General features: G+C 46.9%; 1 protein-coding gene across 1 annotated transcript; it reads right to left on the bottom strand.

Annotated features, from left to right (window-relative positions):
* Positions 1-456: 456 nt before the first annotated feature.
* Positions 457-25,374, bottom strand: LOC119845820 (keratin, type II cytoskeletal cochleal-like). Its single transcript, XM_038378648.2, has 9 exons — positions 24,835-25,374; positions 23,824-24,032; positions 19,098-19,158; positions 18,360-18,455; positions 13,432-13,596; positions 13,173-13,298; positions 7,426-7,646; positions 6,092-6,126; positions 457-3,356 (listed from the first exon to the last, which is right to left on the bottom strand). Exons 1-9 carry the CDS (start codon positions 25,249-25,251, stop codon positions 3,169-3,171), a joined length of 1,518 nt encoding a protein of 505 aa, XP_038234576.1. The 5' UTR covers positions 25,252-25,374; the 3' UTR covers positions 457-3,168.
* Between the last annotated feature and the right edge of the window lie 498 nt (positions 25,375-25,872).

Genomic DNA, 25,872 nt, shown 5'->3' with positions numbered 1-25,872 from the left:
CAAATAAATTTGTTAGTCTCTAAGGTGCCACAAGTCCTCCTTTTCTTTTTGTGAATACAGACTAACACGGCTGCTACTCTGAAAACTAGTTCTTATATAGCCGCTTTTATCTATCGATCTCAGAGTGCTTTACAAAAGAGTTGCATATCAAGATCCATAGTTTACAGATGAAGAAACTGAGATTCACTGAGGTGAAGTGACTTGCCAGCTGGCCAGTGTTAGAGCCAATAATAACACGTGTCTCCTGAGTCCCAGTCTAGTGCTCCATCCACTATACCACACTGCCTCCCCTAGTCAGTGACTATGAATCCAGTGCTCTAATACTCCAGGGACAAGGATGCTATAAAGGAAGCCCAAATAGATAATAAGACATGCCATTTTTTAGAAGCTCCCAGGCTTTCCTGCCCCCACCTTCAGTGTGCAGAATTCCACTGGCAAGAAAACCAACTGTGATTACAAATGACTACAATGGGTTAACTTTATTAAAGGCATGATGCACACTCCCATATCACAAACTCAGGAAACTTCAACCGCAGTTACATTGCAGAGAAGACATGGTTGATAATGCAACACAAAATTCTTTGCAGGGATTTTTATTTTGTCTCTCATACAGTCACAACGACAAAAAATGTGAATGGGGTAATTAGTTATTTCCATGAGACATTTAAACCTAAAGACTTGTCTTGACTGGCATAACCAGTTATTGTAACGAAATAAGAACACACATAGCCCATTATCCTGTCTGCAACAGTGACCAGTACCAGAGCTTCAGGGGGAGTGTACAGAACAGACGTGGACAGATCCACCTCTTTCTTTTTCCCCTCCCAGCTTCTAGCAGTCAGAGGTTTAGGATTGCCTCAAGCATGGAATTACATCCCTGACCATGTTGGCTGAAAGCCATTGTTGGACCTATCCTCCGTTAACTTTTTTAGCTCTTTATTAAACCCAGCTACACTTTTGGCCATCGCAACATCTCTTGGCAACAAGTTCCACAGGATAATTGTGCGTTGGGTGAAAAACTATTTGCACTTGTTTGCGTTAAACCTTCTGCCAATTCATTTCACTTGGTGACCCTGAGTTTTTGTATTATGGGAAAGGGCAAAAAACACGCCCCTATTCACTTTTCCCGCACCATTCATGATTTTATAGTCTATCATATCCCCCCTCTTAAACAAGGACAGAGCATGATCTTCCTTAGCTCTGGCAGGGACCTCAGAATCAAGGAAACAATTCTCACTCCTCAGGGCCTGTTTTTTAATACTTTCTAATGCTTTGGTGGAGGCGTTGTGGTATTGTATTGGTGTCAATGAGATCAATACCAGCCCTATTACTATCTTAAGCATCTGAACCCAAAGATAGAATAAGTATAGCACTGATAGTAACCTAAAGATATCTGAGCAATTTCTAGCCGCACTCCGGCTTCTTTTTTGGCAATCAGGGATAGTCAAGCAGGTCTCTGTTCTTCATTACAATTCCCAACCCAAAAGCTTTTTATTCATTCTTTCTTACACTGCAGCCACAAAGGCCTCTGGGCCAAATGCCATCACCCATGTTGGAGCAAAACCACAAAAGAACTTGGAAGACAAGACATTCGCTGTACAAACTACAGAGCTGCATCAGTAACAAAAGAGGAAGAGCGTGGGAAAAATCTGCATCAGAAAGCGATGGCAACTAGACTTTTAGTGGCAGATCCTCAGCTGGAGTAAGTAGCACATCTCCTCTGAAGTTAATAAAGTGACATCGATTTATACCAGCTGATGAGTTGGGTGCTTGGATGAAAATGAATCCAGTTAGACTCAGGAAAATCGAGTGTATCTCTGCTGAAGTCAACAGACTAGCACTTTGTGTGTGAGAGGAATTTGAAGCCCTCCTTGGGCCAGAATTTCAGCTGGTATAAATGTGTATAACATTTGAAGCCAATGCTATGCTGATTTACACCAGAAGTGTATCTGGTTCATTGTCTGCCGCATGTGATATTAAAGGTGTATGGAGTAAGATCCCAGCGTTCCACTACTTTGCAACTTATGTCATCATTTACAATTAAGCAAAGGAATTGCATAGTGTCAAACACTACCTGTCTGATTTGACAGCACTTTGCACACATAGAAATGACAATACAAGCTTCAAGAGTCCCTAAATATTTCTACTATAGATAAACTCTTTGGGCTTGGTTCTCCTCTCACTTGCCTCACTTTTATGTCTGTACAATTCCAGAGGCTTTAATGGAGTCACTCCTAATTTGCACAGGTGTAAGTGAGAACAGAATGTAGTAACCGTATTGCTTACCATTTTGTGGTGAAACAAATTAATTCCCACCCTCCACACACTTTTAAAAGAAGATTGTCAATGCAGTTTGTACTGAAATAACAAAGTAAATTCTTATGGGCCATGGCACCATGTATTCTCTTGGAATGGTGGAAATAAACAGAAGCTATTTATTTTTGATCCAGCATACTAGATTGAAAAAAGAGTGGCCAGAAGAGAGGCCCAAGGCTGAAGAATGTATTGCAAAATTTAAAGTAATTTTTTGTACATTTAGTTTTGGGCAATTTTATGCCCTTCAAACTTCACTGTGTGTACGTGAATTTCTGCATTCTAAAAAGCCAAATTTAAATCTGTCTGCATTTTTTTCTGTAGAAAGAAAGAAAGAAAGAAAGAAAGATGCCAATTTCTTTTTTTAACAAAAATAGGACCATTTTTGGATTCTTAACTAAGAGCTGGGGTTTTCAAAACAGCCTAGAGGGTTTAGGTGCCCAAATCCTATTCAGTGGGAATTCAACACCGTATTCATTTGGGCTCATTTGAAAAATCCCAGCAGAAATTTAGAAAAACTTGATGTTCAAATGGTTTTGCCTTTGGGTGGGTGAAATGCACCTTCACGCAAAGAGCCAGCCAAAGGGCTATAGTGGGACTTAAGTCACGTGTAGGCATTATCCTGCCCGCTGCACAGAGGTGAATTTCACCCTAGATCCTGCTCTTGGTGGCAAAGCTCAATGGGGCAGAGTCAAGCCCTGTCTGCAGTGGGGTCCTGCACTATCATGTATCTTACTGGCATTTCATTCATCACTGCACAATTTTGCAACCAGTTTGGCTGTCAGGAGACAATAAAACTCTTTTTCTTTCTATGCCATTTATTGATTTTTTACTCATATTCCGGCAGTGATGAGCTTAGTTCCTGTTACTTCTTCTGCTGGAAGAGGTTGTCCTCAGAGAGTACGCTTTCATACCACCAGGGCTCCCACCAGAGGAAAAGGAGAGTCCTCCACTGCCCATTCCGCTTCCCAGGCAAGTTCTTCCTCCAAAGCCATATCCACCCGTGCTGCTGTATCCGCCTCCAGCACTAGAACTGACCACAGCTATGGTGCAAAACCAAAACCATCATAAATGCCCAGGTTTGCAGATCCACTCCAGTCAGGAGAGTACAATGCAATTGCAGCTGTGCCCAGCTGGTGCAGAGAGGTCCTGATTCTCCATCGCCCTGGACCTTGAGTCATGATTCACCCCAGTTCAAAGAGACTGCCAAGTGTACAAAGGAGCCATTTCCTGTGTACTTTGCACTCATTTTGCACTGGTGTAAATCACAACAAAGGGTGCAGAACAATGGAGAATCAGGCCAAGATGGTATCACGGGAACAGGAGCACGACCTGGAAACAAGGCCCCAGTCCTGCATTAAGAAGTACTTCTGCCCACCCCGTACCCATGCAGACTCCCATTCACAATGGGACTCCCACAGGGAAGCGGGAGTCTGCACTAATGTATCTCATTGCAGGATCAGGGCCTAAGGATGGCCAGTGCATGGCAAATGGTGCATTTTTGGAGCTAGCTAGAGCTATGTGGCAACTGGATTTTTCCTTTTCACAGGAAATTCCATGCATCCAAAAAACATTCTGTTCCAGAATAGAATGAAAAACAAATTTGAAATTTTAGTTGAAATAATTATTTAAAACAACTGTTTTGGATTGATCGAAACGTTTCTTTTCAATTTTGGTTTTTGAAAAAGAATTAACTTGCATATTATCAAATAAAAGAAATTAAACGGAAAGTCTTTTTGAAATGTACAATTGGAACGCTCCATTCAGATTTTTTAAATGAGATTTCATTGAAATCGACACATTTCTGCAAAACCCTTTGGTTTCAACAAAATGGCATTTTCCAATGGAGAAATGTTCAGTCAGAAAATTTCTGACTAGGTTTAGTGCTAACATCGCACTGACAGAACATCTGGTGGATGAGTATTTTGGATGGCTTCAGCAGGGTCTCCCCCATCAAAGTCAACTGAGCCCCACTTCACGATACAACAGCCTTATTGACTTCAGTGGGATTATTGATGTATTTAAATTTAGGCATGGGCTAAAGTGATTTGCTGGGGCTAGAATATTCAAAATAAATAAATACATGAATAACCATTATGGAAAAATCCTGTCAAATTTGATAGAAAGTTATCCATTTTCATACACACTTTCATATTAAGCTGCCTTTTATGAAGGGTTAAATAAATGATCAACAGGTACTAGAAGCATGTCACAGTCAAGAGGGGTATGTGTCATAAACAATTATAAATGCACAGCCTGGCACAATAAAAGTGTCGCACAGCTTGGCACAATAAAAGTGTCTTACAGTCAGTGAAACTAATTTTTGCTCCTTTACACTGCCAGTGCGGTAAGTAAACAGGCTACGTCTTCACTACATGTTAGGGCTGCGATTCCCAGCTCCTGTAGCTCATCTGAGCTAGCACACTAAACACAGCGGCAGCTCTAGCGGTGGGGTTCAGGAAGGTTTGTACATGGGGCAGCTCACCTGTGCCACTGCTGCTGTTGCCCGTGCTACCAGGGCTGCGCTAGTGATTTTAAAGCACTAACTCAGGTGAGAGCTGGCGTGAGTATGGTTACTCAAGCTGGGAATCACACGCCTAGCTCCTAGCCATGTCAATGAGAATCAGGCTCTGTAGGTTTGGAGGGCGTGTGAAAGGTCTATAGCAGGGGTGGGAATCCTACAGCTGGCGGGCCGGATCTGGCCTGCCGCTTCATTTCATACCATCCGGGGCAAGTCTTTGCGCCGTGGGCCAGAAGCCCCAAGCCTCGGCGCTCCCCCACCTGTGGGGCTGGAGCTGTGAGCGCTGGCTCGCCAGAAGTCCAGTCGGCTCTGCGCATTGACCAGCAGCGGCATGTCCCTGCAGCCCCTAAGATCAGGGGCAAGCAGGGAAGCTCCGTGCGCTGCACCCGCCCCCGTGCCGGCTTCGTAGCTCCCATTGGCCGGGAACCACAGCCAATGGGAGCTGGGGGAGTAGTGCCTGCAGGCACGGGTAGCACGCGCCGCGCAGAGCCTCCTGGCCCCTCCGCCTAGGGGCCGGACATGGCGGCCGCTTCTGGGAGCAGTGCAGAGCCAGGGCAGGCAGGGAGCCTGCCTTAGTCCCACTGCACAGCTGACTGGGAACCACCTGAGGTAAGCACCACCCAAACAGAGCCCACACCCTGAACCCCCTGCCCCAGGTCAGAACCCACTCCCGCACCCGAACTCCCTCCCAGATCCCCCCACACACACCTCTGCTCCAGCCCTGAGCCATCTCCCACACCCAAACTTCCTCCCAGAGCCCACACCCCAACCCTCCTCCTGCACCCCAACCCCCTGCCCCAGCCCTGAGCCACCTCCCGCACTCCAAACCACTTGGCCCCAGCCCAGAGGCCCCTCCTGCACCCTAAATCCCTCATCTCCAGCCCCACACCAGCACCCGCACCCCCAGCCAGAGCCCTCACCACCTCCTGCACCCCAACTCCCTGCCCCAGCCTGGAGCCCCCTCCTTCACCCTGAACCCCTCATTTTTGGCCTCACCCTGGAGCCTAGGGGAAGCCCTGAACCTTTCCCCCTCCCTTCCCCCATGGGGCTTTGTGTGGCTCATGACTGATTTTTTCGGTGGGTCAGTGGCCCTTGATAGAAGAAAGGTTCCCCACCCCTGGTCTATCGGATATTATTGGGGTCTTCCTTGTTCATTTTCTCTAGGGATCCAATAAAATCAAATCAATGGCCTGTGAACTTTGAAGCACATTTTCTCAAACCTCTCTAGGGAAGGAATTAATTGTAAAGCCAACTCACAGATGCTGACATTGCCAACGTGGTCCTCAGCCAACCTGTGAAGGGAGGAAAACAAAGGCAAGAAAGAAGAAGTTTGGTTAGACTTCTCATCAGATATGGTACCCAGAGGCTTTTGGCTTTGAAGACCAGCACAATGGGAATGTATTATGATTGCTATTATAAATAATGAATATGAGACAGCTGTATCATCAGGTACTTTGTCCATTACTAACAAACATGCTTCATCCCTTCAGGACATGTGTTGTTAATGGCACATCCTACTCCAACAGGAGCTGATGGGGGTAAATCTGGTTGAAAATTTTCCATCAGCGTGAGTTATTTTTAATAGAAAACTATTTTGTTGGGGGGTCTTTTTGACAAAATGGATGTTTCCATGGAAAATGTCACTTTGGTCAAAACAATTTTGGAATTTTGGTTCAAAAAATGAAAATTTTCCCACAACCAATAATCTGTTTACACTGAATTTTTTTTTGCCAGCAAGAGAAAACAGAAAATGCTTTGAGCAGCGGGTGGGACTAGATGACCTCCTGAGGTCCCTTCCAACCCTGATATTCTATGATTCTACATTTTATTTTAAAAAATGAAACGTTTTGAAGAAAAATCCCATCAAAACTAAAAGAAAAAATTCATTTTCATTGAAATTTTTCACCGGGAAAAAAATCAGCTCAAAACGGGATTTTTGCCATTGATGTCAATGGGAATGCAGCAGGGCATTGAAATCTGTTCTGGGCTTGCGTGGGACTGATGTGGTGCATTCGCTTTTCCCTGCCTCTGGGGTTAACTTTTCTCCCACCTCCATGAATATTCCCATTCGACAGACACGCCTTTGCAGTAATCCCCAATTCAGAGAAGAGCTGAGAACTTGCCTGTCCCATTGATGATGACGGTCATTGAACCGCAACTCTCAGGATCAGGTCCTGTAAGTCTTTTACCTTTATGGAGCAGTTTTAAAGCCCTGAATCCTGCTCCAGTTAAGACAGTGGTAAAACTCGTTGACGTCAAAGGAAGTAGGACTGAGCCCTGGATGCAGCAAATGGTGTCTCATGGGAAACTGTGAACAATACTGGATCTGATTCCTCACTGCCTGGTGCCTGTCACCATTCATCCCCACGTGCAAAGCTGGTGTAATGCCCCCGTTCTGACGTGGGAGCATCACACATCTTCTTTGCACAGGTGTAAATAACCATTCAAAGTGTAGGACAGTGGAGAAATGGGTCCTTCTTTCTAGAAATGATTTTGCATGCTGCACACACCATGGATCAGACCCTCTGGGGTAAATTGGCCTAGTTCTGATGAACTATTCCAATGATTTTAGGCCTGTATATTGCACCCACCTGCTCTCTTCTCCCTCCAGCAGCTTTCTGTAGGTGGCAATCTCGATATCCAGGGCCAGCTTGACGTTCATCAGCTCCTGGTACTCCCGCAGCTGGCGGGCCATGTCCTGCTTGGCTTTCTGCAGGGCAGCCTCCAGCTCCTCCTGTTTTGCCATGGCGTCTTTGATGGCCCTCTCACCACGTTCCTCGGCCTCAGCAATGGCTTCCTCCAGCTTGGCACGCTACAAGTGCACAACACGGGACTTCAGTGTGTGTTTCAGCCCCTTGGTGTGGTATTTCTGTTCTACTACCTAGCTATGCCCTCTATGGTATCCATCCATCCCTCTATGCCATCTATGGTATACATCCATGCATGACATCTATAGTATCCATCCATCCCTCCCTCTATGCCATCTATGGTATTAATCCATCCATCTTTGTACTGGATGGACAGACACACGAATAGCTAGACCTATCCATCTATCTATCCATCCATCTATCTGTCGATGACATCTTTGTATCAGAGAGAGATACACACAGAGAGAGATGGACTATCTATCTATTTATCGATGTATCTAATCTAGACATTCCCAATGCACAATGAGTTAGTTGACTTCTTAGAAGTCACTCCAGCTGGAGCTGCCATTCTAGATTGGACGTTGGGTCCATCTATGGTTGTTGGGCAATGAGCAAGACGTGACCTTCCAGAGGAGGACAAAAGACTCCCAGTGGAATCTGCAGGTTTCAGAGTAGCAGCCGTGTTAGTCTGTATTCGCAAAAAGAAAAGGAGTACTTGTGGCACCTTAGAGACTAACAAATTTATTTGAGCATAAGCTATCGTGAGCTACAGCTCACTTCATCGGATGTGAGCTGTAGCTCATGAAAGCTTATGCTCAAATAAATCTGTTAGTCTCTAAGGTGCCACAAGTACTTCTTTTCTTAGTGCAATCTGCCTATCTACGGATGGATTGTATTTCTAGTGCACCCTTTACTGTAGGATCAACATTACATACATCTGTAGAATAAAGAAAAGGAGTACTTGTGGCACCTTAGCGACTAACAAATTTATTAGAGCATAAGCTTTTGTGAGCTACAGCTCACTTCATCGGATGCATTGTTCTGTAGAATAGTACAACTGTTGGGTTGGAAAGGCTTGCTTTTAAACTCTCATTCATTATTCAAAGCAGCTTTACTGGCTCACACTATTTGCTTATGAATGCGCCTTCCAGCCTGAAACCAAATAAACACCGCTGAGTGATTTACAATAGCTTATCTCCCCACTTTTTGAGCACTCTGGTTATTCATTGCAAATATCAAGCCTTGCAGACAGTGGCCCTCACTTTGCAGTGAGTTTTAAACATCCCTTGAGTGCTGATTAAAGCGGCAGATGAAGTGAAGAAAAACCCCAGCCTGGCTGACTGAGCAGATCCTGTGCCACACCTGGCTCTTCCCTGATACAGAAAAAAAAAAGGAGTACTTGTGGGACACCTTAGAGATAACCAATTTATTAGAGCCTAGCTTTTCGTGAGCTACAGCTCACTTCATCGGATGCATTTTGGTGGAAAAAACAGAGGAGAGATTTCTATACACACACACAGGAACATGAAACAATGGGTTATCATACACACTGTAAGGAGAGTGATCACTTAAGATAAGCCATCACCAGCAGCAGGGGGGGAAAGGAGGAAAACCTTTCATGGTGACAAGCAAGGTAGGCTAATTCCAGCAGTTAACAAGAATATCAGAGGAACAGTGGGGGGTGGGGTGGGGTGGGAGGGAGAAATACCATGGGGAAATAGTTTTACTTTGTGTAATGACTCATCCATTCCCAGTCTCTATTCAAGCCTAAATTAATTGTATCCAGTTTGCAAATTAATTCCAATTCAGCAGTCTCTCGTTGGAGTCTGTTTTTGAAGCTTTTTTGTTGAAGTATAGCCACTCTTAGGTCTGTGATCGAGTGACCAGAGAGATTGAAGTGTTCTCCAACTGGTTTTTGAATGTTATAATTCTTGACGTCTGATTTGTGTCCATTCATTCTTTTACGTAGAGACTGTCCAGTTTGGCCAATGTACATGGCAAAGGGGCATTGCTGGCACATGATGGCATATATCACATTGGTAGATGCGCAGGTGAAGGAGCCTCTGATAGTGTGGCTGATGTGATTAGGCCCTATGATGGTATCCCCTGAATAGATATGTGGACAGAGTTGGCAACGGGCTTTGTTGCAAGGATAGGTTCCTGGGTTAGTGGTTCTGTTGTGTGGTGTGTGGTTGCTGGTGAGTATTTGCTTCAGATTGGGGGGCTGTCTGTAAGCAAGGACTGGTCTGTCTCCCAAGTTCTGTGAGAGTGATGGGTCGTCCTTCAGGATAGGTTGTAGATCCTTGATGATGCGTTGGAGAGGTTTTAGTTGGGGGCTGAAGGTGATGGCTAGTGGCGTTCTGTTGTTTTCTTTGTTGGGCCTGTCCTGTAGTAGGTGACTTCTGGGTACTCTCTGGCTCTGTCAATCTGTTTCTTCACTTCAGCAGGTGGGTATTGTAGTTGTAGGAATGCGTGATAGAGATCTTGTAGGTGTTTGTCTCTGTCTGAGGGGTTGGAGCAAATGCGGTTATATCGTAGCGCTTGGCTGTAGACAATGGATCAAGTGGTATGATCTGGATGAAAGCTAGAGGCATGTAGGTAGGAATAGCGGTCAGTAGGTTTCCGATATAGGGTGGTGTTTATGTGACCATCGCTTATTAGCACTGTAGTGTCCAGGAAGTGGATCTCTTTATGGCTGACTTAGAACAACGCTTCCTCAGCTCTCGTCCCCTAATGCCCCTACTCTACTTGCGCTACATTGATGACATCTTCATCATCTGGACCCATGGAAAAGAAGCTCTTGAGGATTCCACCATGATTTCAACAATTTCCATCCCACCATCAACCTCAGCCTGGACCAGTCCACACAAGAGATCCACTTCCTGGACACTACGGTGCTAATAAGCGATGGTCACATAAACACCACCCTATATCGGAAACCTACTGACCGCTATTCCTACCTACATGCCTCTAGCTTTCATCCAGATCATACCACTCGATCCATTGTCTACAGCCAAGCGCTACGATATAACTGCATTTGCTCCAACCCCTCAGACAGAGACAAACACCTACAAGATCTCTATCATGCATTCCTACAACTACAATACCCACCTGCTGAAGTGAAGAAACAGATTGACAGAGCCAGAAGAGTACCCAGAAGTCACCTACTACAGGACAGGCCCAACAAAGAAAACAACAGAACGCCACTAGCCATCACCTTCAGCCCCCAACTAAAACCTCTCCAACGCATCATCAAGGATCTACAACCTATCCTGAAGGACGACCCATCACAGATCTTGGGAGACAGGCCAGTCCTTGCTTACAGACAGCCCCCCAATCTGAAGCAAATACTCACCAGCAACCACACACCACACAACAGAACCACTAACCCAGGAACCTATCCTTGCAACAAAGCCCGTTGCCAACTCTGTCCACATATCTATTCAGGGGATACCATCATAGGGCCTAATCACATCAGCCACACTATCAGAGGCTCCTTCACCTGCGCATCTACCAATGTGATATATGCCATCATGTGCCAGCAATGCCCCTCTGCCATGTACATTGGCCAAACTGGACAGTCTCTACGTAAAAGAATGAATGGACACAAATCAGACGTCAAGAATTATAACATTCAAAAACCAGTTGGAGAACACTTCAATCTCTCTGGTCACTCGATCACAGACCTAGAGTGGCTATACTTCAACAAAAAAGCTTCAAAAACAGACTCCAACGAGAGACTGCTGAATTGGAATTAATTTGCAAACTGGATACAATTAACTTAGGCTTGATAGAGACTGGGAATGGATGAGTCATTACACAAAGTAAAACTATTTCCCCATGGTATTTCTCCCTCCCACCCCACCCCCCACTGTTCCTCTGATATTCTTGTTAACTGCTGGAATTAGCCTACCTGCCTGTCACCATGAAAGGTTTTCCTCCTTTCCCCCCCCCTGCTGCTGGTGATGGCTTATCTTAAGTGATCACTCTCCTTACAGTTTTCAGAATAGCAGCCCTGTTAGTCTGTATTTGCAAAAAGAAAAGGAGTACTTGTGGCACCTTAGAGACTAACAAATTTATTAGAGCATAAGCTTTCGTGAGCTACAGCTCACTTATCCGATGAAGTGAGCTGTAGCTCACGAAAGCTTATGCTCTAATAAATTTGTTAGTCTCTAAGGTGCCACAAGTACTCCTCTCCTTACAGTGTGTATGATAAACCCATTGTTTCATGTTCTCTGTGTGTGTGTATATAAATCTCTCCTCTGTTTTTTCCACCAAATGCATCCGATGAAGTGAGCTGTAGCTCACGAAAGCTTATGCTCTAATAAATTTGTTAGTCTCTAAGGTGCCACAAGTACTCCTTTTCTTTTTGCGAATACAGACTAACACGGCTGCTACTCTGAAACCTGATACAGAAAGGGAGTGGAGAAGTTAGGTGGATGGATCATAGAAAGAACTGAGTGTCATGTCCCTCTCCATAACCCATGCAGGATTGTTCCCTATTGCACTGAAATTAAAAACCCTGGATGCCTTGTGGCAGCTGACTTGGGCTTGTGGGTCTCAGGCTGTGGGGCTGTAAAACTGCATTGTAGACCTTGGGGTAGAGTGACCATATGTCCTGTTTTGGCAGGAACAGTCCCTTTGTGGCAAAGGTGGGCATTTATCAAAAAAGTGGGGTGCAAAAGAACATGTGGGGGGCGAGCGGGGATGCCAGCCCCATGCAGAGTGGGAGGCAGGGCTCAGGCAGGGGCAGACAGGACTTAAGCAAACAACTACGCCAGCCCCAGCCTTGCGTGGGGGGCAGGCAGGGCTCGGGGGACCAGCAATGCCAGCTCTGCATGGGGGGGCTCAGGCGAGCAGCTCTGGCCAGCCCCGTGTTGGGGGAGGGGGGGAAAGGTCTCAGGCTAGCCCCACACAGTATCCCTTTTTCCCTTTGGGAAATATGGTCACCCTATGTTGAGGCTCAGATTGGAGCCTGGGCTCTGAGATCCTCCCCCATCGCGGGATCCACCTTGAATGGTCCCTTAGAGTATATACTAACTACCTATGCTAAACAATGTGTTCCACCTTGAATTTAGCTGTGACGCTTGAAGTTCTTTTCCCAGACCTGAAGAAGAGCTCTGTGTTGTTTCTCTCACCAACAGAAGTTGGTCCAATAAAAGATATCTCCCCCGCATTGTCTCGCTGTTAACCTGTGTGTCAAGCGCATCTGCTACAGTGCTTCATGGGAGTTGTAGTCCCATGTTCCTTGTGGCCCCATTCTTTTTTATGGGCCCGGCTCGCCAATCAGACTCCATCCTCCATGATGCACTGCAGTGCCTCGCTGTGGCTGAGTCATCATGACATAGAGCCGGGAATAGAAACCACATCTCCCGACTCCTACAATAGTGCCCTATCCACTAGACCATGACTGTAATGGAGGTACTCCCAGAGTAAAGCACTGGCCAATGGAAGTCATGGTGGCAGTACTGGGATCAATATAACGAGGGACACCAATTTCTGGACATTTGGCTGTTGTCTTCCCTAGCACGATCTTCCTCTTCTGACATTATAACTGCAGCTTTCTCCAAGTGCTTTTAATAGGCACTGACCTTAAGACCTCTTACTGTATTTATGAACCTTCTTTCTATTAAACTCATGACTCAACACTCTCTGGAAGAAGCAGCAGGAAAACCAGGCCAACGCCTCACCTGGCTTTTCACATTGTCAATTTCAGCCTGCAGTCTGTGGATCATGCGGTTAATCTCCGTGATCTCGGTCTTGGTGTTGCGCAGTTCATCCCCATGTTTCCCCGCAGTGGCCTGCAGCGTCTCAAACTGTGGCACACAACAAAAGCTCCATAAAGGACAGTCATCATGATAGTGCTCAATGGCCCCTCACAGACTAGCCTCTCCAGACACATCTTAAATAGCAGCAACTCCGAGTTCCCCTATTTCCATCATCGCTCACCTTGGTTTGGTACCAGGACTCAGCTTCCATTCGGCTCTTGTTGGCCATTTCCTCGTACTGCGCTTTGACCTCAGCGATGATGCTGTCCATATCCAGGTTTCGGCTGTTGTCCATGGTGAGGACCACAGAGGTGTCAGAAACCTGTGCCTGCAGCTCACGAAGTTCCTGCGAATTACATTAAACACATGATAATCTCAACTGGCTAATTTTCTATCTCAGCTGAGCTTAGGGGTTGCCAGCTTTCTATCGGCAGAAAACCGAACATCCTTGCCCCGCCCCTTTTCCAAGGCCACGTCCCCTGCTCATGCCATCTCCCTCCCTCTGTCGCTCGCTCTCCCCCATCCCTCGCTCACTCACTCATTTTCATCGGGCTGGGGTAGGTGGTTGGGGTGAGGGGGGTGGTGAGTGGTGGGGAGGGTCATGGGTATGGGCTCTGGGGTGGGGCTGGAGATGAGGGGTTTGAGGTGCAGGAGAGGGCTCTGGGCTGAGGCATGGGGTTGGGGTATGGGAGGGGGTATGGAATCTAGGCTGGAGGGTGTGGGCTCTGGGGTGGGGCCATAAATGAGGGGTTCAGGGTGCAGAAGGGGGATCCAGGATGGGGCAGGGGTTGGGATGTGGGGGGGGTGAGGGCTCCAGCTGCGGGTACAGGCTCTGGGATGGTACTAGTGATGAGAGGGCTCTGGGCTGAGGCAGGGTGTTGGGATGTGTGAGGGGGTATGGCCTATGGGGTGCAGGTTCTGGGGTGGGGCCATAAATGAGGGGTTCAGGGTGCAGGAGAGAGATCCGGGCTGGGACAGGGGGTTAGGGTATGGGGGGGTGAGGATTCTGGCTGAGGGTGCGGGATCTGGGGTGGGGCCAGGGTTTGAGGTGCAAGAGGAGGCTCTGGGCTGGGGGACGGGGCTGGGGTACAGGAGGGGGTGCAGGCTCTGAGCAGTGCTTACCTCAGGTGGCTCCCGGGAAGCTACTGGCATCTCCCTCCAGCTCCTAAGCGGAGGCATGACCATGTGTCTCTCTGCACTGCCTGCACCTGCAGGCACCGCCCCCTCAGCTCCCATTGTCCAGGGTTCCTGGCCAATGGAAGCAGCTGAGCTGGTGCTGGGGGCGGGGCCAGTGCACAGAGCCCCCATGGCGATCCCTCTACCTAGGAGCCAGAGGGAGATGCCAGCAGCTTCCTACGAGTCACACAGGAGCTTGACCTTTAACGGTGCAGTCAGTGGTGCTGACCCGGAGCCGCCAGGGTCCCCAGGTTCCAAAACCAGACACCTGACAACCCTAGCTAAGCTGTCTGATCTCTCTCTTCAGTTCTAAGGTGTTACTTGTAGAAAGCAATTTAGATCAGAAAAGATAAGCAAAGGAAAGGAAGGGAGATAAGAAGAAACTGGTCAAATAAATCATTAACCAGGAAGGAATCCAACTAAGTGTCACAACACAGTAGCTGCCAAAACAAATCATTCTGATGCTGTAAGGTGAAGAAAAAAAGCAGAGATGTAGCTGACAGCTGTATCCAAACTTACCCATAGTTTAAGGGGGTCAAGGAGCTTTGCCCCTCTGTAGAGAAAGGAGCCCAGCTGTGATGTGACAGGCCAGATCCAAATTTATTCAAAGTTTGGATCCAGAGTTTTGGATCAGGCCCAACTTCACTACAAAGTTAGGGCCAGATTCTACCACTCTTAGCCAAGGATGTAAAGTGACTATCTCGCCATCTGAGCAAGCCAGGTTTAAAGTAAGAGGGCAGGGAGGGATAAATTAGAGATGGCTGCTCCTACTCTCCCTAGCAAAGGCAGTGAGAGCTCCTGCAATGGGGTGACCAGCCCACACGGGATTGAAAGGGTTAAGGTGGCCAGGCAGTCCAATTAACTCCAGAGGCTGGAGGAAGAGCCAGGAGCATGGAACTAATTAGAAGCAGGTTCAGCTGGGCAGGAACAGGTGGGGCCTGTAAAAAGCTAGGTAGCTGGCAAAAGTTGAGGGGTGCTGGGAAAAGCTGCAGGAAGGCAAGCAGCAGTCAGTCCCTGGGAAGCGGGAGAAGGTTTGGAGCTGGTACACCCAGAGGGAGAAGGGGAACCAGGTGTGGTCGGAAGCAGTCTAGGGAAGGAGCATGAGGACGGAGAGAGGAAAGCCCAGAACGGCTGAGGTGAGGGTCCCTGGACTGGAACCTGGAATTGAGGGCAGGCCTGGGTTCCCCTGCCAGCCACTGAGGGAGTGAATGGGAAGACTGCCTAGGATGACTGCAGAGGAAAGACTGGAAGGGGGAAAACGCTGAGCGATCTAGCGGGAAGGAAGAAAGCACTGCGGTTCCTGGAGTGAGAGTGTGGCTGCAGACCAGAGGGAGAAGCGGAGCAATGGCATGCAAACAGCAGAAGGGGCGTCAACCTCAAGAGCTAATCCCCAGAGTGACCAGGAGGAGGCGCCAGACCAGAGGGGAGCGGTGCACTCTGTGACAATTTGGTGGAGAACGCAGGCACACGGTTGCTCCTGCTACAAGGGGAGGTTGAGAGACTGTGGTGGACTGTGAAAGACTGTATAAGGCAGTTACCCTGATGCAAGGGGAGCAGGACAGACTATAGTAGAGACACTTGTGGCAATGGAGCCGCAGTGTGTGGAAGCTTTCTTTGCAGAAGGCATTTAGACCCTCCCAGGCTGGACTCCAGAATCCCCCCACCCACTGCAGAAGCTGGGGGGATGACAAACAGAAGGGATGGATCCAGACCCTGCTGCAGCAGGTGCTGGAGAACCAGCAGAGACAATGGGAGACACATTGGTCTGTGCAGAATTATTTGGCGCAGCTGGCCAAACTGCAGCAGGCTCTAGTTATAAGTTCCTGCAGGAAGAAATTAGTAGAGGCCGCAGGGCGCGAGATAGGAAGGAAGATATCAGAGCTAGGAGGCTGGAGGCCTGGGCACCAGGAGTGTTATGCCTGTGAGTGAGGAGAACACCAGAAAAGGGAATGCCCCTACTAGGATGAGAAAGAGAAGAAAGCCCCAAAGAGTGCATCCTGTAGGGAGAACAGGAAAAGGAGGGGCATGTTTTGCCTGTGGTCAGTGGGGACACCTCTGGAGGAGATGCCCATATGTGAGCTGTGAGGTGAAGGCTAGCCCAGGGGAAGGAAGCCTTGCTGACAAGGCAAAGAAAAGGGTTTGCTTTGGGTGCCATGAGACTGGCCATATAAAAAGGCATTGTCCACTTAAGAGAGGGCCTGGTAGCAAAGGGGAAATATGGGTCCCAGTGAGGCAGGAAAAAAGGGGTTACGAGATAGAACAATTGGGACAGAGAGGGCCCAGGTGAACATAGGAACGACCACAGAAGGGCAGCAGACTACGGTGCAGACTCAGACCCTGACGGAAAGGGTATTGGAGGCTTTCCAATCGGAATTGGAGGGAGGCCCAAGGTGGAGTCTTCAGGCATCGTGACCAGGACTCAGTGAACTTCTTTTGCCACCAGAAAATCAATATTAATTATTTTTTAGCTTGCACCACTTGCATCTTCTGCAGTAAACTCCCTTCAGAAGGAAACCTGTGATCCCCTGACTCTTGAGTCTGTTTCAATACAAAGCTCACATGGAATAAAGAGCCGGATTTGCTAAGCGGGGATTTGAGTCATCTATGCAAATTACAATCAACTGGGGGGGCCTACATGTGTTGCCACAGGAAGAGCTCCATTGTCAACTGTCCAGAACCCAAAGGGAAAATTTCGAAGTGGGGTATAAATTAAGTCTGGTTGAAAATTTTCCACTGAAACTGAAAATTGGATTTTTGACTAAGCAAAATAAAATTTTGTGAGAAGTGTCTGCTTTCCAGGGCAAATTTCAATTTTTGGCCAGAAAATGGAAAGCCTGAAAATGAAAATATTTTCATGGTGGTGCTTCATGAGTAATTCAAGTGCCTTGTGCCCCCATTCTCCTGTATGGACCAGGGTCCCCTGTTGGACTTCATCTTCCATGGTGCACCACCGCTTTGTGAGTGCTGTACTACAGGGCTTTCCCCTACCATAAGGAAGGACTGTGGTGCATCATGGGAGATGTAGTCTGACTAGGGAGTCTGGTCTATAGAAGAGAATGAGGTCCTGGAAGTACTACTCCCAGGAGGCACAAGGATGGCATTTCACAATCAAAATATGTGGGGTTTTGGCCAAAATATTTTGTCTAAAACAGAACTTTACTCACACACAGACACACACACACACACACACATACACATGCATTTTCCAATCAGCTCTGATAGAAATGCAGTCACAAGATAGGTTTCAGAGTAGCAGCCGTGTTAGTCTGTATTCGCAAAAAGAAAAGGAGTACCGGTGGCACCTTAGAGACTAACAAATTTATTAGAGCATAAGCTTTCGTGAGCTACAGCTCACTTCATCGGATGCCTCCAATGAAGTGAGCTGTAGCTCACGAAAGCTTATGCTCTAATAAATTTGTTAGTCTCTAAGGTGCCACCGGTACTCCTTTTCTAGTCACAAGATTAATTCACAACTCTAGAGTTCTTCTTCAGCTCTTGTGTCTTTCATCACGGATGACAAGAAATCATTGCATGAGATCACAGGGATTGCAAATTTCATTTGATCTGTTTTATCCTCAAGCTGTTGCCTGGGTGGCCATGGGCTGTATTTTATGACACCAGGGGGGCCAAATATAGCACTTTAGGGCTTCATTTTTGAGCATCACTGAACAGATCCTCACAGTCTGAACCTCTTGCATATGCGTAGGACTTGATTCTCCTCCTTACAACAGTATAACTCTATTATCTTCCAGGAAGCTATTCCTGATTCTCACCTGTTTAAGTGAGAGAAAAATCAGGATCTATCCATCCAACCATCCATAATATTTACATACTATAGCACAAATCACGAAGCATCTCCTTGGAAATGTCAATCACTGATGGAGTTGCACATCATCAGTCTGTCTGTTTATGATAGAGGGAAAGGGCACTTACTGCTTCGTAGAGAGACCTCAGGAAGTTGATCTCATCGGTCAAGGCATCTACCTTGGCCTCCAGCTCCACCTTGTTCATGTAGGAAGCATCAACATCCTGAAGAATAATCAGAGACACAGTGAGACCAATTTCAGAGTAGCAGCCGTGTTAGTCTGTATTCGCAAAAAGAAAAGGAGTACTTGTGGCATCTTAGAGACTAACAAATTTATTAGAGCATAAGCTTTCGTGAGCTACAGCTCACTTCATCGGATGCATTTGGTGGAAAAAACAGAGGAGAGATTTATATACACACACAGAGAACATGAAACAATGGGTTTATCATACACACTGTAAGGAGAGTGATCACTTAAGATGAGCCACCACCAGCAGCGGGGGGGGGGGGGGGAAGGAGAGGAGGAAAACCTTTCATGGTGACAAGCAAGGTAGGCTATTTCCAGCAGTTAACAAGAACATCTGAGGAACAGTGGGGGGTGGGGGGGAGAAATAACATGGGGAAATAGTTTTACTTTGTGTAATGACTCATCCATTCCCAGTCTCTATTCAAGCCTAAGTTAGTTTGGCTTCAGTGGAGGTCGGGCGTGCTCATTGTCTCTGAAAATCAGGCTGTTTATTCAGGTTCCCAGATAAGGATTTGGATGTTGCCTACATCCAGGGCTAGTCTATACTAGAAACGTTACAGCGCCTCCGCCCCTTTGAAAATCAGCTTCTGCGATTTCATTCAAAGATCATGCCACTCACCTTTTTGAGAACAACAAACTCATTCTCTGCTGTCGTGCGCTTGTTGATTTCATCTTCGTACCTGTTGGAAGGAAAGGAAGTGGCATGCGTGAGATCTAAAGCTGGTCAGGAATTTTTAGACAAAAAGTCTTCTCGTCGTAAAACGCCATTTATGGAAACGGAAACTGTTGGTTTGGATAAATCTCCCGATCTGAGAAATGGTTTTTCTTTTTTCATTTTGAAATTGTAGAAACAGGACTGTTTAATGTTTTAGACACAAAGCTTCATTTTTTGGTTCCAAGTGACTTTTTTGTTTTGAACTTTCACTTCATTTTATTGACCTTAAAAATAGCCTTAAAATGTTAAAACATTGAAATTGAAACACAACATTTCAGTTGGGCCCAATCTGATTTTTTTCCAGATTATCATTTTATACAAATCTGGGGGATTTTGACTTTTTGTTTTGATTTGGGATGGGGAAAAAGTCAAATCTCAGAAACTCTCATGGAATGGGAAAACACCCACCTCTAGCTAGACTGCAGCCAAAAATACACAATGAATAACTTAGCTGATCAATTTAGCCTCTTGCTCCATTTGAGAATCATCTCCAATCAGTTTATGATTTCCCATGATGTGTTTGTCATTTGAAATTGTTTGCTGCAGGTTCTGTGGAGCGCTATTTAAAGTGGGGGGGGCCGCATAGATTTGCCCCCACCCTCATCTGACTCTCCTCTTCCCTTCTTAGGGCTCCCCCAAGCTGCTTAACCTCCCAGCCCATGAGCAGCCCCTACACTCACGCCCTCCAAATTTAAGCAAATAATCCTTAGCCCTAGATCCTCAGCTGGTGTAAATCAGTGATAGTACTACTGCTATTTACATCAGCTAAGGGCCTGACCCTTGGTCTGCCCAAACAGCTCATTGCAAATGTCTAATATTTGAAATTCATGCTGTGTTATTTGTCTTTGATTGGACACATAAGTCACATGCTATTGTTTAGGCTGCCTGTTTGGATGAGCGGTAACTCATGGAATCAGGTTCCTGGTGCAAATAGTCACAACTTCCTCCCCAGGATACCCACCAAAAGCAAATACTGATGCAAAAAGGGTGTGAACAGTTACAGCAAATTCATCCAAACCTCTTCCAAACTTATCTGGCAGTATTTCCTCCTCCCCGTTATCATTGCTATTATTATGCACATCTTTATACCAGGATTTCAAAGCATTTTGCAGGCATTGATTAAGCCTCAATACACCAGTAGAAGGTAAGCAAGTGTAATCAGTCCCCTTTCACAAATGGGGAAACTGAGTCACAGAGAGGCTATGGCTCAAATTTTCAAGTGCTCTCTAATTTGGGTTACATCAGTTTCTGGTTATCCATTTTTATCACTAGCTGTTTGTACTACAGTAGCATCTAGGAACCCGGGTGACGGACCAGGACCCCATTATGCAAGGCACTGTACAATCACAGAGCAAAAAGACCCATCTTTAGATGCAATGGGCTAGATCCTCTGCATCGTTCCACAGTCTTAACTGGAGCCACATTAGTTTACACCCCCTGAGGATCTGGCTCATAAAGCCTGATTTTTAAGAATGCTGAACATTCATTACTCCAACTGAAATTAACAGGCACTACTGGAGCCCTGCTGCACCTCTGAAATGCAGGTCTGCACGTAAGTCACTTGCCCAAGTGAATCCACAGCAGAGTGGAAAATGCAACCTGGAACACCTGAAACTCAGTACAACAGCCCCTGAAATCCCTAGCAGAGCAACTCCATGTTTTTCATTCTAGCTGAGCAGAGCCAAGGAGTTGTCTGTGAGATGCTATTGTTGGGATCATAATAGCTGCTCTGTTTGCTTACACTGCTGCTGCACAGCTGGTACATAACCTGTTGCTTTCCAAAGTGCTTTGAGGAACCTTGAGTTCAACAGGCACCCTGTAGGCTGCAGTTCTGCTTTATGTTGCCTGCAGCAGAACAGTGCGTTGCATATACAGAGCCAGGTCTTCGGCTCGTAAAACTCAATGCGACTCCATTGAAATCAATGGAGCTGCACGGATTTATAGGAGCTGAGGATCTGGCATTCTTGAGCGAATTGCATAACCTGACATTTACACTGGCATGCTCTGCACACAGAACCTGTAGTATGGAGAGAAAGGGAATTAAATAAGTGAACAGATGTCAAAGGAGTTACCTGCCTCACCCCAAATAAGGGTATGTCTTCGGTGCACATAGGTCTGAGCCCAAGCCCCTTCCATCCATATACAAATCATTCTGACTTGGGTCAGCAAGCATCCCGGTCCCAGAACCCTGCTTGGCCAGAGGGTCAGAAGCCGAGTCCCGCTCAGCGGATGGGTCCAAGCCCTGTCATTTTGCAGTGTGGATGCAGCTCAAGCCATAGACCCAAGTCAGAAGGACTGCGTCGTACACTATGAATGCATTAGCACAGCTGGGAGACCCGGGTCCAGCAATTGTAAGCCCCAGTTTACAATGCAGTGTGGATGGTCAAGCGCAGACATGGAAACACCAAGTCCACAAGCCTGGGTCCCACAGACCCGGGTTTACAATGCAGTGTTGGCATGCCCATTATCGGTATCAATCCAGGTACTGAATTCAGTATGACTCGAGCCTGATCGGATGTATAGTGGTGTAAATCAAGAGCAATTCCACTGATGTTACTGGTGTAAAACTGGTATGAGTGAGAGAAGAATCACAACCATCTTGATTAGTTTCATGCTTCAAAATTCTTAGGGCCCGATTCTTATTTACACTTTGACCCTTTTTTACACTGCTCTGCCTTTGTAAAGGGCCTTGCAGTGGGGGTTAATTACAGGCACACTTGATTTAAGACCCCTTCACCTTGCCAGAGCATTGAAGTCCCTGTGCTTGATTCTCTACTGCCTTTGCACTTGGGCAGGCATTTACACCCACTTTGCATGGCGCCAGTGAAACCACACTTATGCCAGCTGAGGATCTGGGCTGAGGAATGGAAGCTTTTTAAACCCTCTTCGCACAGGTGTAAAGCACTGCTCCATAGGTGAGATATTAATAAACCAAGCAATGGGGGACACCCGTTAGCCAGGAGATAATGCAATCCCCAACAGTCTTTGTTTTGTTTCATCTACATGCCCGTCAGCTGCACCTATGCAGGGATTACCGGTTATTGACTTTTATCCTGACATTCTCTGGGGTTTATCTGCACTATTTACAGTTCCTGTCTGCTCCAGTTTGCCAACTCAGTTGAGCGCAGCCTGGGGTGAAAGGAGCGAGGAATGGTTTGAGTTGGACTTTCCCAAAGGATTTGGTTAAGATTGAGAAGCCCCTTGCTAGATCACAAGTCATTTTTTCCCCCATTGTTTCCATGGGACTATGTCAACGACAGGCATGTAACATTATGAATCATAGGGACCTACACTATAGGCAGTGTTGCCTACTGGATAGTGCTCTGGACTGGGACTTGGGGCATATCTACACTCCCCACGTTACAGTGCAGCCGTGGCAGCGCTGGGACATGGGCAATGTAGACACGCTTTAGCGCCGGGAGAGAGCACTCCCAATAAAAAAAAACCCACCCCGAATGAGCGGCAGTAGCTTTAGCAATAAAGCGCTGTCTATACTGGTGCTTTTCAGTGCTAAATCTTTTGTCGCTCTGGGGAGTTTTTTCACAAAAGTTTTAGCACTGAAAGTGTCAGTGTAGACACTGCTTTGGGAGACCTGTCTCTGCCACTGGCCTGCTGAGTGACCTTAAGCAAGTCATTTCACTGCCCTGTGCCTCAGTTTCCCCATCTGTAAAAGCAGGGTAATGATACTGACCTCCTTTGTAAAGTGCATTGAAACCTACTGACAAAAAGTGCTGTATAAGAACTAGGGAGTATTATCTTAAATAGCTGTGATATATGTAATTTAGCATTTAATATGATGATGTTGTGACATTACCAAACCAGAACATGGTGATGTTTTCAGGAAGAACTATTCTGAAAGCGCCATTCCACACACAAAAAATGGAAAAAATTCCTCTTGTCTGTTACAATTCAGAACAAAAACACATTCTGAAATGTCAGCTTTTCCCCCGGGAGTGGAAATTCTGTTTCCCAACCATCTTTAGTACAAAGTCTCTGTTCGCAAACAAAGCTTTCTGCCTGGCTACAATCGATCTGTCTTTCTTTCTGGAGAGGGTTTCCGTTCCCTCTTCCAATACTGTAATTGTAACTCAGCCAAAGGTCAGCCACTGACTACAGGATTGGAAATCTCTTCTGAATGAGCCATCTAAATTGCCTTGGCACATGCAGATCACGTTCCTTAGAAGTTTAGATAGATTCTACAGAACTGTGTTGCTAGAAGCGTGTGTGTACAAATGTAACACCGGCAGACCCTGGTCGTTGGTGGGCGGGATCAAACCTCGGACCTCAGTGCATGAGCCTCTACTGCATGAACTAAAAGCTATTTGGGGACACACACAAACACACCAACATATGGCCCTTAGCTAAGGCTGTAGAGCAGACTCATTAATATCACACACACACACGTCTCGGTGCCACTAGATGGGACAGAACACCACACCAAGAGGTGTGGCGGGATACACAAGCAATAACAAGCAATTACTGTGCTGGCATGTAAGCTATTTTTTGCAATGGGTCATAGTCCCCTGCCTTAGAAAGGATTCCCCCATTGAAGAGCCTGAGCCATCTTTGCAAGGAGTCAGACAGCTCTCCCGGGCTCAGCATACCGTTAGACAACTAGATGATACATTACTTGTTCCTGAAATCCTCCACAAGATCCTGCATGTTCTTCAGTTCGCCCTCCAGGCGCCCTTTGTCGTTCAGCCACCTGTCTAGCTGCCTCCGCAGGTTGTTAATGTAGGCCTCAAACATGGGAGCAATGTTGCTGCGGGTGGTCTTTTGGTCCTGCAGGAGGCTCCATTTGGTCTCCAGTATTTTGTTTTGCTGCTCCAGGAAGCGGACCTGCAAGCCAGGAGGGGAACCAGACCTTGTTAGCGAGCCAGCTGTAACGGCACAAAGCTAGGAGAACTGTCTATCGCTGCAAGGACATGCATGTTGTACGAGATGTGGGGGAAGGGAAAGGCATCTGAACTATTCAGGGAGAGGGTTTGAGATTCTGAAACAAGATAACACCCCAGATTTCTGACTACTCGTTCACTAAGCAAATGCAGCTTTTTCTTGTTAGAGAGGGACAGATTTGGCTTCCCCTGGGAAGCTGCCTAATGACTTTGAGGGTAACTGGACCATAGAGCTGAACGCTCGTCACCCTTCAAGGGGATTTAAAAACTCCCAGCCTGGATTCCCAACCAAATTTTACAAATGGGTCAGTTTCCCAACTGGGGTAAAACAGCAGAGCTAAATGGGTGTCAATTAACTTCAATAGAGCCACACCGATTTACAGCAAGCCTTGAGAACAGGTCAACTCATAGCCCCAGATCCAAGCATCGCCTTGAATTTGGTGATGTTGGATTGGCACCCAGATGTGATCTTTTGGGGCTTCTGAAATCCCTGGGATTTTTACAGCATAACCTAGGTTCCCTGAATGGCCCCAGCTTAATCAACAAGGAGCAAGCACTGAGGCCTTTACTGAAGCAAAAATTGTTGTGGAAGTCAATATGAGTAAGAATTCAATAAGGGCTACAGGATAATTTTACCATCCATCTTTAGAACTACGGGGCCTGATCCAAAGTCCAGGGAAAGTCCCCCGCTGGTTTCACTGGGGTTTGGATCATCTTCTGAGTTGCTACCTGTTCCTGCATCTCACCTTGTCGATGAAGGAGGCGAATTTGTTGTTGAGGGTCTTGATCTGCTCCTTCTCCTCTTTACGGACTGTCTGGAGGGTGGGGTCAATCTGCACGTTGAGGGGCGCCAGGAGGCTCTGGTTGATGGTCACCTCTTGGATGCCGGCAGGAGTGAACCCACCACCGGCTCCTGCGCCAAACATAGCGCCCAGCCCATATCCAGAGTGGACGCTGTAGGAGCTGCCTCCTCCAGGGCCCAGCGAAATCCTCTTGTTGGCAGAGCCTAGGCTATAGAGACTGGAGCTGCCAAAGCCACCTGCCCTTCCCAAGCCGGCACCCCCGCCCAAGCCACGGGTCGAGGAGACAGTGCTGACTCGGACCTGTCTAAAGCCCCCTGGGGGAGCAGCCGAGCGAGAACTGAAACTTACAGACCTCGACATGGTTACTGGGCTGGATTCTGTCCTTCCCCTCCTGAGAAAGCTCAGGCAGGCTACAGGGGAGATCAGGAGAGATCAAGTGCGTCCCTCTGAGCCTCCCTCTCCTTTTATCCGTTAGAAGAGCAGGGCTTGGTTTGAGGGCAGAGAAAGGATCATTTTACGGAGGGGTGGGTGTGTCTGGCAGCTGGCCTACCTCATTCAACCTGCTGAAGGCGGAGCATCGAAATAGTATCACTGCTCTCCTCTCACAGATGTTAGCAGAGGGTTCTTTTACTCCTGAACCTTCCTTTGTTTCCTTGCGGCTTAGAGAGAACTTTTACAGCTTCGAGACATTGGCATTATTTTGTATATTTCTGCTAGCTTCACACAAGCAAAAATAAAAGGCAGCCATCCCTTAACACTAATTTCAAACACAGGGGACCTGATTCTCATTTACACAAAGCCCCTTTACACTGCTCTGGCTCTGCACAGGAGCCTTAAAAAGGAGCAAATGCATGAGATGTTGCCAGGGCTGTTCTCCATTACACGGCCAGAATGGGGGGAAAGGGGCCTTTTGAGAATCAAGCTCAGACAAACTGACATAAATCAAGAAATCTACAGCAACCGCCTTACCTCCCCCACAAA

Source organism: Dermochelys coriacea, chromosome 20 (genome assembly GCF_009764565.3).
Source record: "Dermochelys coriacea isolate rDerCor1 chromosome 20, rDerCor1.pri.v4, whole genome shotgun sequence".
Lineage (NCBI taxonomy): Eukaryota > Metazoa > Chordata > Testudines > Dermochelyidae > Dermochelys > Dermochelys coriacea.
This window is presented reverse-complemented; position numbering and strand designations above follow the sequence as displayed.

Bases quoted from the DNA above. Each gene is read 5' to 3' on its own strand.
- LOC119845820 (XM_038378648.2), bottom strand. From the start codon at position 25,251: ATGTCGAGGTCTGTAAGTTTCAGTTCTCGCTCGGCTGCTCCCCCAGGG. The intron at 24,033-24,834 runs GTGAGATGCAGG...CCTGGCTTGCAG, and splicing joins TCGCCTCCTTCATCGACAAG to GTCCGCTTCCTGGAGCAGCA. The intron at 13,299-13,431 runs GTGAGCGATGAT...TGTGTGCCACAG, and splicing joins AGTCCTGGTACCAAACCAAG to TTTGAGACGCTGCAGGCCAC.